At 40.8% G+C, this 13,710-nt stretch overlaps 2 protein-coding genes across 2 annotated transcripts in view; one reads left to right on the top strand and one right to left on the bottom strand.

Annotated features, from left to right (window-relative positions):
- HHLA2 (HHLA2 member of B7 family) overlaps nucleotides 1-13,710 on the top strand; it is a 75,945-nt gene that overhangs the window by 31,132 nt on the left and 31,103 nt on the right. The gene's annotated exons all lie outside the window — the stretch shown is intronic.
- MYH15 (myosin heavy chain 15) overlaps nucleotides 1-13,710 on the bottom strand; it is a 46,125-nt gene that overhangs the window by 17,696 nt on the left and 14,719 nt on the right. The window contains exons 15-27 of the mRNA XM_086762649.1: nucleotides 11,646-11,816; nucleotides 10,389-10,568; nucleotides 8,998-9,130; nucleotides 7,117-7,184; nucleotides 5,587-5,674; nucleotides 5,242-5,359; nucleotides 4,817-4,940; nucleotides 3,999-4,135; nucleotides 3,366-3,621; nucleotides 2,696-2,938; nucleotides 1,907-2,083; nucleotides 1,241-1,386; nucleotides 575-665 (exon numbers count right to left, since the gene is read on the bottom strand). Of these exons, the coding sequence (XP_086618775.1) occupies nucleotides 575-665; nucleotides 1,241-1,386; nucleotides 1,907-2,083; nucleotides 2,696-2,938; nucleotides 3,366-3,621; nucleotides 3,999-4,135; nucleotides 4,817-4,940; nucleotides 5,242-5,359; nucleotides 5,587-5,674; nucleotides 7,117-7,184; nucleotides 8,998-9,130; nucleotides 10,389-10,568; nucleotides 11,646-11,816 (1,932 nt within the window). The remainder of the gene's footprint in view (nucleotides 1-574; nucleotides 666-1,240; nucleotides 1,387-1,906; nucleotides 2,084-2,695; nucleotides 2,939-3,365; nucleotides 3,622-3,998; nucleotides 4,136-4,816; nucleotides 4,941-5,241; nucleotides 5,360-5,586; nucleotides 5,675-7,116; nucleotides 7,185-8,997; nucleotides 9,131-10,388; nucleotides 10,569-11,645; nucleotides 11,817-13,710) is intronic.

The following is a 13,710-nucleotide window of genomic DNA, read 5'->3' on the forward strand; positions in this document are numbered from 1 at the left end:
AGATAGGATTTCAAATACAGAAGTATGTAGAATTGAATGAACAATGAATATTCATTGGGAGCAGTCTTTTTTTATGAAACAATTGTTTTGACCAATCTACACTTCATGTCCAAGTTATGCAAATGTTGTTTATTCACAAAAAAGCAGAGCTGATATTTTGGGTTATGACATTTTGTTTAGACTATGCTGACTTCTTTGGCCTGTTCATTTCTGTTGAAAATTTCCTGTGTATTTGAGCCCTTCCTTAAAATTTCAAAACCATGCTTATCACTCCTGAACTCCTTCCCAGCATCCACTCTCAGTTCCATGGTTGGGAACAATATTATTTGCTTAAAACAAAACACCAGAGCCTTTCTGTCTTGCCTGAAGCCGCTAGCATTCTGTTGTCATGTGTCCTGCTGCTGGGAAGGAACCACTATAGACGGAGCATCCTGAGAGCAAAAGGGATCAGTCCCAGAAGCTTTGGTGTTGCACCATTTTGGATCTCAAAGCTTAGCTGCAGCTAGCCACAAAAAGTCTCTGCAAAGCCCTTCAGAAACTCATCCTAAGATATATGAGAAAGAAGCAAGCTGACCTGAAGCTCCTTGATCTTCTTCTGCAGTTGCATCACTATGGCTTGTTCATCTTCTATCTTGGAATTCAGCTGGCTCATTTCAAATTCTTTCCTGCCACAGAAAGGAAAATCCTACTGTGACAATTTTCCCTGTAGCTTCAAATTGGGCTTTTTCTGCTCAATAAAACTTCTACCATATCTAAAAATGAAAGCAATCCTCATGTATTGCTATTTGCATGAAAACACATCTTCCTCTGAGCAGCGGTTTCCAAGTCAAGACTCTGCATCCATTTGTGCAATTATATTTCTGGTTCTTTGTGTTGCACAAAAGTAACATTATTGAAAAACATATTTAACAGAGTCAGGTCTTTCCACAGTACTGTCATAGCTAATCAGGATGAACAACTTTTTAGAAACTTTCTTCAGCTTTCTCCTCTAAGCAATTAAAAACATAAATAACTTTCTTTTTTTTTTTTTTAAATGCTGGAAATTGTAATGAATTCTAATGTTTCAGATGATATACCATGATGCACAAGTAAGAGTGATTTTCCCTCCCTCCTTGGCTACACACTCTCCTCATGGAGTTTTGTTTTAGCCACCATCAGAGCAGGATGACACACCTGAAGGCTCTGAAATGACAGTGGTAACTGTGCTGCTTTATTTCATACAACACAACCAGCCTCTTACTTTTTTAGCTTTTCTTCCATCTGCAGCTTATCGTTCTCCAAGTCCATGACACTCTCTTGGGTCAGCTTCAAATCCCCTTCCAGTTTGCGTTTTGCCCTTTCTAGATCCATCCTCACTTTCTTCTCTTGTTCAAGTGAGCCCTCAAGCTTTAGGAACAAAGTCACTTATTAAATACATTGAACACAGATGGTTTACAACAATCAGGTGGATGCTAAGCCCAGTTTTGTGCTGAGCTCCAGCAAGTTGTGAAGCAGAAGTACTTAAGCATCCTATTTTACATTTTTTTGTTTTCTAGCAGCCAGTGAGCATATTGACTAAAGAAATATAACATAAGGATTAGTTCATGCTTTACATTTGTGCAAGCATTACAGTTCTCTTAGTAGCAAAGTTCTGTTTGACTTCATGCCAGTTACACTGCAAATGCAAACTGCATGGATTTTCCTTCATTATCACACTCCTTTCAAATGCTGAACTACACATATAAGTTTTCATAGCATTCCTGTAATTATACCTTTTACAGACAGTACAAAGACTGCATTTCTAAATCCTCAATCACTTCTAAAAGGACAGGAGTACATTTCAAAGCTTTGCAGCATTTCAGACTCATGAAAACTGTAAGTGATGGACAAACAAGCCAGAAGAAAAATGAAGGCAGAGCTAGCTTACATCATCCACTTGCTGTTCCAGTTTCACTTTAGCTTTGCTCAGCGTGTTGACCTTGTCCTCCTCTGCTTGTAGGTCATCCAGAACTTGCTGATGAGCTTCCTGCAAGGACTTTTTCTCCTTAGTAAGTTTGCTGATATTCTCATCAAGAGTCGCCATTTCTTCTGTCAGGTTTTTGACCTGTGGGAGAAAAGAAGATGGTTTTGTAAGACTTTGAAGCAAGGGATTATCATAATCTGTCTCAAATGGCTATCAGTACTGAAACTCTATGCAGGAAGATGATGGAAAGCAAGGGATCTGTCCCCTCCCCCAACCCCTTGTGGTTTTTTGAGTGAAATTGCCATCAAGGGAGCCAACATGTGCCAGTTATCATTGTGGGTTTAGTACATTCTTTCAAATGTACTGAATTCTTTTCAGTGTCACTCTCATTGTGGTGGACTCCAGCTTCTGATTCTGTCTGGGAGAAGTAGGAAATTAGCTTTACATTTACAAGCTCTAAGAAGAAGAGCTAGAAGAACTCATGGTTACAGCAGAAAATTGTTTAGTTAAAAATGCCCAAACTAGACATAATTCATTAGCTGAATTGCAGCAAAACTCTCTTCAGAAAAAGGGAAACTTAGGCTCAATGGTAACATTTTTTCCCTCATAAGGTCAAATAACTCTGTATATACTGATCCTTCAATGTGACCTCTGTAACAGACAGTGTAAAACCATCAGAAGACCAGTAGCTCTTGTCATAAAGGTAATCCATGCCCAACTTCTTTTGAATACATGGTGAAGTTCTAAAGGTACCTTGTTTTCAGTAGCATGCTTCTCTTTCTCTACTTTTGCAAGTGTTATTTCAAGATCATCAATATCCTTCTTGAGCTCAGAGCACTCATCTTCCAATTTTCTCTTCTTAGAAGTCAGCTCAGAATTCATCTCTTCCTCATCCTCAACCCGCTCCGTCAGTTCTTTGACTTTAGCCTCCAACTGAATCTTGGATTTAATCAACAAGTCGCATCGTTCCTCAGCATCCGCCAGAGTATCTTGCTCCTGGTGTGGCACAAGGAAGAGGACAGCAATGACTGCCTGGCCTTTTTCTTCCTTACTTGTCACCTATCCTCTGCATGGTCAGAGAGCCTGATCCAATACTACAGAGCAACGTAAGGAAAATTTCAGAAGACCGACATGTAATTAATGGAGCAGGATGAAATAGTGGTGAGCATGACTAGTCACATATAAGACTACTTCCATATCTAACTGCTATGGACATTGCCTTGAGCAGAACCTGTTAAGATCTGCATTGCTAGCCCACCTGTTTATATGCTAGAACATGAAAATTTCTATCCGCTTTAATTTTTGGCAAGACTCTGACAAGACCAACAGCTTATTTTAATTGAATTACATGAAAACTCTGGTCTGTAAGCCTTTGAGTTTTAAAGAACATCTAATAAATATATGAGTATATGTGTCTACTCACAGCTTGGAGCTGGAGAAGCAAATCATTTTTTTCCTGAACTAAAGAGACTTGCTTTTCCTCAAGTTCCTTTCTCCTGGCTTCAGATTTTTCCAGGGCCTCCTTCAGTTTCAAGAACTCTTCCTTCATATTGGCCATCTCCTTTTCAGTTTCTGCGGACTTCAGAAGAGGTTTGATCTTAAAGAAAAGCTTCATCCAAGGCCAGTTCTTCACAGCCATAAAAGCACGGATGTTCCACTGAATTACAAGAAGAGCGTCCCTGGTTTAAGAAGAAAACAAACAAAATTCCCTAAAGCTTAGCCTGAATTGGGAAAGTGAGATTTTTGTTTTCTTTCTTAGTTGGTTTTATGGCTTTATTGTCAGTAATATTAGGAGATTGCACTAGGTTTCAAGACATACAAGAAACTTCCTCCATGTCTCTTGATTTTTCAGGGACACAAAAAATTTCCAAATCTGATTTTTACCAGAGCTGCTAGCAACTGATATACAGTTGCTATTATTTTTATCATATGTCCACTTTAAACATTTAATTTAGGGTTAGCTAAGGCCTTAGAGACTGTAATAATAGCTCTATTAAGCATACAATTAAATGCTAATGACTATTATCCACTAAGATTTAAGAGAGTGTCTTCATACCTGCGCTCCACTATCTTCTGAAACTCAATCCGCATCAGTCTGCCACGTGCTCTTGCCTGGATCATCGTTAAGATTTTTGCAAGTCTCTCATCCCTCATTTCTTCTAGATGGCCCAAGAGACCAGCCTTGAAGAACACCTGGTACATGCACAGATGTCATTTCACCGTAATGAATGATTTTATTCTGGAGTTACACAGACCTTACTGAAATCATTCAGAAGAATGGTATTTTTATTGACACATATAAAATAAAAGAGTATAGAGGGCCAAATACTACTTGCATCAGGGACTGCACTGTATAGTTCCAAAGTTGTTTTAAAACTGGGTCTCATCTCCCCAGTTTTGAACAGGCCAAACTATTTTATTGCCACATTTTTATTGCCACAGTACTTTTCAGCTGTGGCAGGATTCAAAGCAGGTCAGCTGAACCACAACTCCCAACTCCCAGATCTCTGCTAGTGCGATCTTGTCATAATTGCATGTGGCCTCTTTTCAAAAGCTGCAGCTGATCTTGTGGTCCATATATGTTCTAGTGTACCTTTATGATTAAATAAGCTGTTGTTTTACTGAGGGCGTGGAACATCAGTTGCTGCTGTGTCCACTTGTCATGTTGCTGCAATAAAAGCTTTGTGGGAGCTTGATTCCTCTAGCACAGCTTAAAAATTAATATCACTTTGCTGCTACATTGCTGGTTCCTTGTATTATTAACTCCTCATTAATCGCCACCACCAGAAATTGTATAATATCCTATTCTGCAAATTAGATATTAGATCTATCACTTTTCTTTTTATGTAAGCATCAATGGTCTTTTCTGGTTACCTTGGTGTGCCCGAAACGATATTGGTTATGGTCAACATCTAAAGATGCCAACAGTTTTTCAGCAGCTTTTCTGCTGTCCACAAACTTATCCTCTGGGATTGCGCCTGGATTCAGAATGCGGTACCTGTTAATAACAGATGAGCAATGAGTAACTTTGGCCTAGATTCTACCTTTTTCCCCTCCTTCTTTCCTGAAAGCTTAAAAAAAAAAAAAAATAAATAAAAACCCCTCAAAACCTAGCGTAATTTCCTACTTTCATCTACACAGAACACAAGGCAAGAGCAGAATTCTGCCTTCCATATTCAGGAAAACTGAATGGAAAATAAGCTTGAATGGAATAAAATATCTCAAATAAAAATGAGAAGACATGCTTTGCTTATTTTGACTGATGGATTAGGACAGGAGTCAACACAGTTCTGTATTACCTTTGTTTAAAGTCAGCATAAAGCACCCTGTTTGGGAAACCCTTACGGCAAATGCGGATGCCTTCCAGGACACCATTACAGCGAAGCTGATGCAAGACAAGGAAAGCATCCATTGCACCTACAGGGGAAAAACAAGGCTAAATTAAATGGAGCTTCTCCATAGGGCTTAATTTTCATGTCACTGAGGGAACTGGAAAAGTGAGGTGTCGTCTCCTGAAAAAGCAGTGCCATTGGATAAGGTGAACAACACAGACAGTATTTAAGCACAATCTGGTGACTCGGAAGCAAGTATTGGAATGACAGTTCATATATGTTAAAATTTTAAGACTGTTGTATTTTCCATACCTGGAGTTTTTGATTCATTGGGGATAATGCATCGTACAAAGTGAGGGGCTGTAGATCTTAGGTTGGTCATCAGCTTATTTAAATTTTCCTAGAACAAATATATATTAAAAACACAATTAGCTTTAGCAGTTTAGTGGAATTCCAGTCATTCATTTCTTTGGTTTGCTGGTTGTTGATTTTATTAAGGTCATCTCTCTAAATAGACTCCAACAAAATTCTAAGCTTACCAAAATTATTACAGAGAAATGTGTTCAAATAAACCAAAGCGTAAGTTAACTTTATTATAGCAATCCACATCAGTTTTAGCAAAGTCTTAAGAAGACATGTGTTTTACTTACAATCCCAGAAATGTCAGAAACAAGATGAACAGCAAGCAAGTTGCAGTATCATCCTGTGGAGCATTTCCGTAAAGCCAACTGCATTTTTGCCTAGTCACTTCCTCTCTCAGTGAGGATAGTTCACCTTTCCCATCTGTTCCTCATAAAAGCTAGGTTTTTGTCTGCCTGGCCAAACATTTTCCCTCTATTGATCTTAATCAGACATCTCCCAGGCAGGTAGCAAGCTAGCGTGGAAGAAACTCATCATTCAGTGCCTACCAGTGGTCACCAAGCTCTGTGGAATCTGTTTTGTCTAGTAAGCAGAAAATAGAGACCATTAGAGGCGGAACACCATGTCATCAGCACAACGGTTCAAACTGAAAATTTCTCATATACCAGTCAGGACAACAAATGAGACAACCTGAGCTGCGTTCTTAGCAGCTTCTTGTGTTCTAGAAAGTGGGTTTCTATTTGTGGATACTTAAATTACTGTCTGAGTCATCCTTCAGCTATATTTACACTTTTTCAGCTGGTAAGATACAGGTCTCAATTTCCCATGATTTCTGTTCATGAGGAGTACCTCAAACAAGATGAAATGACATGACTAGTGGGACAGAACTACTTCCTTCCCTACCTGAGGTTTACCTACATTACAGCTTCCTAATGTTACCCATGAGAAATGGTACTAAAGGTAAATTAAAGGCCCCATTTTCCCCAGGCATGATTCTAGTGACCGTTTTCACCAGGAGCACAGGCAAGTCCCAGCAGAAGGAAATGACTCAGGAAAAAAGAGGTTATATTCCCTTCCATTCAACTTTTGTTTTCCAGGACTGCTCTAACCCTAGGATCCAATTAGAAACAATAATCAGATAGGGACCAGCAAATTACTTGTAATCAGTTCCTACTCCAAAGCCATGCATGAAGCTATAAGCCACAAAATAAGTGATAAAGGTTTTTAACAAAACTTTGTGATACATTCTCAAATAGAATGAAAAACACTTAATCTTCTGAATGCTCAAAAAAGATAAAATGGAGCAGCCTCTCACACATGTGGTTTTAACAGCAGTGTATTCACTTAGCCCAGGTCGATAACTCAGGCCCCAAATAAAATTCCCATGTTGGACTTAAATGTTTTTGTCCATTACAATCCTTAACATTCCTCTTCAATGTATTGTCTTAACTCAAAACATCAGGTGGGGAGAGGTAAACAAACCTTGTGCAATGAGGACACTGTCTGAAAAGAAGCACCTTTCTTGCGTTTCTTTTCTCCACTCTGGTCAGCTAAGAAAAAAATGAAAGAAATAGAAATCACAACATGTATCTCAGTAAGGGGTGCAGGCAGGGCACAAGAGACAGACAAACTGTTCTGATAGTACAACTTGGTTTGAATGAAAGGGATAGCCAATGGCTTGATGTCTCTGATTGCTCAAATATTACACAAAAACTTCTGAACATCAAGCGTTATGTATCACAAGTTTGCAGCTCTCTGTCCATACCCAGGATTCCTGCCAAAGACCACTGCAAGTTTTATGGATTGCATTTGCATTTCAGATTAGACAGCATCACTTGTTATGCAGAAAGTCCGTAAATATGAATAAGGCAGAAAAAAAACTTTTAGCAAAATAGAGTCATTTCTAGTTCAGTAAATAGCCTATAGGGTGAGACAATGTAGAAAAAGCTAAAGAAAAGTAATGCTTATGGAAAATTTATACTATACATTGTACTGTATAGACTGATTCTGACACGTCTGCTATGCAGACACTGAACTTGTGCAAGTAACATTTGTCTAGAAGAGGGAAATTAATATTTGTAATTTTAGATAGAGCAGCTTTGCATCCCCTGAATTTTGCTTGGAGCCTCAGAGTCAAAATCCCTCATTCTCAAAGGAATGCTGCTTTCTGACATGACCTTGATTAAGTTTCACAAGAGCCAAACATGACCCCAAAATGTACAGCAGTTGCTGTAGCTTTCTAAACACTGGACCATTAGATCATTCCCAGGAGGTCTGGCATTCTGTCACCTGTCAACAATAGTCAACATAAAAGGAGAAGTGAGGAGTGCAATGTGTTTGATGCAATTACCCAAAACCTTTCCCCCTTTTGAAAGCGATACTGCCGAGACTGGAAGAGGCTAATCTGGACAGGCTGTTCTTTTCTCCTGACACTGAGGAAAAGCAAGGTAGTATTCTGACAGACGGGAATATCCACAGGCAAATAGGCAGTTAGTAGCTTGCAAGAATTTGCTAGCATCAGGGTTTTTGTTATTTACGTCAGCTCTGCCTCTTATTCACATTATGAAGTCTACAGCCTGCTTTCTTCCTCAGAAAGTGTTTCATGATTCATGACAACAGCATTTATAGAAATGAGGTTACTAATAAACAGGCTGCAAGTGATTGCATCTTCAGGACATAAGAGCTATATCTTTGTAATGAATACCAGTCTTATTTACTTAAGATCAATTTTCTGGATGCTTGCTACTTATCTTCTCACAAATAAAACAGCTCTGTGTAATGCATACAGCTTAAACATGTTCTTAGACATGCATTAGTCTTGTCAAACAGGAAAAAAAAACAACAGCAAACAAAAAGGAAGATGTATTGGCAAAATCTACTTTGGCCAATGTGAAACTGTGTTCAGGTACCCTCAGTGTCTACTTGCCACTAATCCAACAAAATATTCTGAAACACTCTCCTGAACTTCGTATTTTTTATTTAATTCAGGGTGGCTAGCAAGGAGGACTACAGCATGGGGAACAAGGGCTCCTCTTGTTCATAGGCATTTGTTTACAGAATTTTTGTGCAACTGTTGCCCGCATATCTGAACACTTGCATGCTCGAACTCCCACTGGAGTGTTCACAACACACAGATTTCCTTGCTGAAATTGCTCAGAAGTATTACGCATTCAAACTAGCTGAATGGCCTCTTTGGTGTAACCGGCAAACTCCTACAGATGCTGTGTGCATCTAAATAATTAGTCACTGCCTCATTTAGCATTGAGTCAATTGCAGTTGAGAGAATTGTTTTGTTTCTTAAATTTGTTCCCAAGCACGCATCCTAGAAATGAAAGAAAACCCATGTGAGCTGCTTCTGCTTACCACTGTCAGCGCCAACGTAGCTTTCAAACAAGCTTGCCAGGAGTTTGTTGGATGATTTTTGGAAAATACCTACTACAGTTTCATTAAGCGGGTCTTTGTTCTTCTCAAGCCACCCAATGATGTTATAGGGAACCTACAGCAAGGCATTGAAAACAAACCAGAGGTTGAAAATGTCCCCTTTGGAGCAGCCAGTAGTTCTTTATGGTTTGGGTTGAAGCCAATGACCTTTTGTGAAGTGCTGCTCTCACAGCAGTACCAGCCACTCAGTTTTTCATCACTTCCCCTCCAATTCTCTACTTCCTAATTCCCAAACCTCTCTTCCTAGTAATTACCATCTGAATCCCGCACCCCTTCCAAACTCTCTGGTCCTTACGCCTTCTCATGGACTCCTTGCGGCTGGCTGTAGAAATACCATGTCAACAGTGTCCCAGGAACCCTACTGATAAGTGCTGACCTATAAAATGCACAAGTAAAAATTTCACTTCACAATAGCATGCTACACTGGAATGCTCAAGATTTTCTGACATAAGTTTAATGATTAAAAATCTAACTCCTGGACTTTGTGTTTAGTGAGAAAATAAGTTTCATTATTAGTACCATAAGGGGACAGAAATTCTCATTTTCTTTGCTGAATACATTAAGAACTACAGATAAAAATTAGCTTATTGTTCAATTACAATTTGAAATTAACAGCATCAGGCAGGTTCCAGCTCTGCTGCACTGAGGCTTCATATCAACTCTAGTTTGATAAAAAATTTCCTGTGTCCCTCTCCAATTCTTTCTGCTCATTAGGTCTGAAAACAGAGCTTTGAAACTGGTCAAGTTTTGACTCAGGTACCACAGTACTGGATTGTATTCCCATTCACCCCCTCATCAGCAGAGCTGTTAGCTAAACCCTCACAGCAGAATTAACCACATTTCCTTTGGCTGCTTTGACACACTTGTCCTAACGTGAGTAAAAAGTGATGTCTTTTTTTTTTTTTTTTTAACATCCCTGAAGTTAGGCAGAAATTACTCAGTTCATTTGTACAGGGAACCAAGATAGAAAGTTAGATGCTGGTGCTGTTTAATCACTAATCCTATAGTCTGAATCTGACTACAGAAAAAGTTATAAAGGCAAGGCAAGGGATATTTTCAGCAAAACCACTATTAGCCTTCCTCAGTTTATTATTTTTTTTTTATTTGTGTATCCAAGGACCAGATGTCCCGGGGTCTGGTGGACTCTTATGTCTTGCAATACTTGTGCAGAGAGAGTAGATGTCTGCTTTTACTCCTCACTGTTCCTTTGTCCCCCTCTTCATCCTTCCCATCCTCCCTTGTTGTGCGCTATGGGCCAAACCCCACCTGGAAGACCTCTAATACAAAGTCTACCTGCCAGCAGAGGAACTTACTGCACCAGCGTAATGAAGAAGTTCAAAGTGAGCTTCATATTTCCTTTTCTTATCAGGCCTGGGCTTCTGTAAGTTAGGTGACTTGCCAAGATGATTGTCGTAGAGTTTGGCTTTGAATGTCATGTCTGTAGCTTTTGGGAACATGCATTCCTCTTCAAGGATAGACAGGATTCCCAATGGCTGTGGATTTAAGAACATCTTTGTTGGAAAATGCTTAGGCTCTCTGCTTTCAGTAGCTGTACAGCCTTTAAGTTTGATCTGATTTTAAGCTTGCAAAATTTCATCTCATCCCGAGGAAGAAGCCTTTGACTATTCTGTTAAAATAGTAACCACACCTTTGACTATTCAGCATGTCAGTTCTGCCTTAGGAGGCTTTATGATGACTTCCAGAAAGGGCTTCATTTACCTTTCAAGATAGTTGGATCAACTAGCATTTTATTATTCATGTCTCAGAAAAAGATGAACTAACTTCCTAGCACTAGACAGATTGTTTGAGGGACTAGTAACATGTGCAGATGTCCTACCCTTGGAGAAGAAAGTGATCTTGGACTAAAAGAGCACTTAATAATCAGCCTTTCTACTCCAGCTGTTCCAAATGTCTTGCTAATGCAAGACTTGAAATTTCATTTTTCCTCACAGATCAGCGGGGTTAGATGCCATGCCATAAGAGATGGCAGAAAGAGAGATATAGCAGGGGACAGCTGTCCCCACCAGGACCACATTATACTTACAAAGAAGAGAAAAGGAAAGGCATATCCCATGCTGGGAAAGCGGTGAGAGGGAAGCTATAGTTCCAGGCTATGAAGAGCACAAAGGACTTTGCACATCAACATGTAATGTAAGAAACAGGAGCCTCACAGGGAGAGGTACAGGGCATGTCACTGAAACAAAGCATTTGCCCTGAAAAGCTGACAAATAAGTTTGATGTTAAGCATATGTGGAACAAAGTAAATGGAAGAACAGTAGGGACAGAGAAAGACAAAAGTGAAAAGCAAGGAAGATTATACAGCCATACAAATTAACAGTTACAGCTTGTGGTTACTGTTGGCTCTGTAAGGCAAACTTACAGAGGTCAAGCAAAGTAGCCACAAATGCCACAAATACTGATTTTCCTTTGATTCTATATTTCATGTAGAAAAGCAAGAAACCTGTCCTGCTGTTTATCCTACTCTGTTCACTGGAACCTGAGGACATCTCCAAGGGAGCATCATGAATAAAACCAATTCAGTAAATACACTTTATCACTCCTGTACATACCTTCTCAATTAGATCAATGCAGGCCTGCAGGTCCATGCCAAAATCAATGAACACCCATTCAATGCCTTCCTTCTTATACTCTTCTTGCTCCAGGACAAACATGTGATGATTGAAAAACTGTTGCAGTTTCTCATTAGTGTAATTGATGCAGAGTTGCTCAAAGCTGTTAAACTGCAGAAGGAGATAAAAAAGAAGCGTTTGCACCACACTTAACTATGGTAAGGGCTTGATGGAACAGCAGGAAGGAAACTATTTACATCTAAAACCTCTAAACAGTAACTGGTTGAGAAACTACTGAGGAAAACACCAACAGTGGATATACCATGCAATTTACACACAATTCACCACTTGTCCCTTCACCACAATCAGAACATAAATTTCCCCTAATCATTTTGCTCTTTTGTCAAGTTCAATCCCTGTTTTGCCCGTTACTGCTCCCAATTAAACTCAATCCTTATCTCAAATTCCTCGAGCCCCACGTTGGGCGCCAAAATAACTGTCGTAGTTCAGGCCCGATCAGGACCAGACTACGCAGTCTCTCTCTCACTCGCCCCACCTTCTGAGAGAACAGGGAGAGAAAATATAAGGAAAAATGGCTCGAGGTTTGAGATAAGGACAGGGAGAAATCCTTAAAGTTACCATCACGGGCAAAACAGACTCGACTTGGGGAAAACTATTCATTTATTACTACAAACAGCAGGATAATGAGACAGAGAACAAGATAACCTCCCTCCACCCCTCCCTCTTCCCAAGCTTAACATTATCTCTACTACCTTCCCCTCCCGAGCGGCACAGGGGGGAAGAGGGAATGGGGGTTGTGGTCAGTTCATCACGCCACTGCTTCATGGTTGGGGGAAGAACTCCTCACATTCCTCCCCTGCTCCGTTGTGGGGTCCCACCCCTACGCCACAGTCCTTTGTGAAACTGCTCCGGCGTGGGTCATCTCTTCCACGGAGTTCAGTCCCTTCAGAACAGCTGTCCCAGCGGGCCCTCCACGGGCCACAGCCGCCTTCAGGCACCCACCTCCCCCGGTGTGGGGTCCTTCACGGGCTCCAAGTGGACCTCTGCTCCTCCGTGGACCTCCATGGGCTGCAGGGGGACAATCTGCTCCACCATGGTCGTCACAGCAGGCTGCAGGGGAATCTTGGCCAGGAGCCGCTTTACTCCTCCCCCTCACTTCTGAACTGACCTTGGTGTCTGCAGCCGTTCCTCACAACAGGCTGGTAGATGTCTCTCAGGATCTTTTTTACATCTTATTCACTTCTCATGTCCTTTCCACTTCTTGCAGCCGGGCTGGACCGAGTCGGGCCCAGTTGGCCGCCTGGCGAGAGGCCAGAGGGTGAGGCCTGCAAGGCCCATGAGGCCTGCGCCTCCCCCTCTGCGCCTCTGCCCCCGCTCAGCTTCTTCACATCTTCTCTTCTCTCTCTTTTTTTTCTGTTTTCCCTTTCTTAAATACGTTATCACAGAGGCGTTATCATGGGACGTTCTGCTACCAAACGGCTTGGCCTTGGCCAGCAGCGGGTCTGCCCTAGGCCCGGCCGAGACCACTGAACAAAGGGGAGCGACTTCTAGCAGTTGCCTACAGAAGCTACCACCTTAGGCCCCCCCTCACTAACAAAACCACGACAGCATAACACCAAAGGCAAATCCTGTAAAGCAGAGCCAATGCACTCTTTGCTCGGAGAGCAACACGTAGCAGCAACAGCATTAAGCACTTATCTTCAGGAGTGGGTTTTGAGAAACAGAAGTTGTGACGTGCTTTTCTCACATACATTTGTTTACAATGATGATAGAATCACAGAACAGCTCAGTTTGGAACAGACCTTGAAAGATCATCTCATCCAACCTTTTATGGGAGAGGGAGCTCAGATGAGATTGTCTAGCACCCTGTCCGCTTGTTCCCGTGAGTGATCATTCCCACTGTAAAAACTTTCTTTCTTGTATCAAGATGAAGATCTCTCTCTTATATTGAGATATCAATAGGAAGAAATATCATACCTTATAAAAGATGTTTTTCTCAAAGAGTGGGAACAATGCATTGTCCTAAAGCTTGTCCTAAAGCACA

The sequence above is a fragment of the Chlamydotis macqueenii genome, chromosome 1 (genome assembly GCF_036417535.1).
Source record: "Chlamydotis macqueenii isolate bChlMac1 chromosome 1, bChlMac1.mat, whole genome shotgun sequence".
Lineage (NCBI taxonomy): Eukaryota > Metazoa > Chordata > Aves > Otidiformes > Otididae > Chlamydotis > Chlamydotis macqueenii.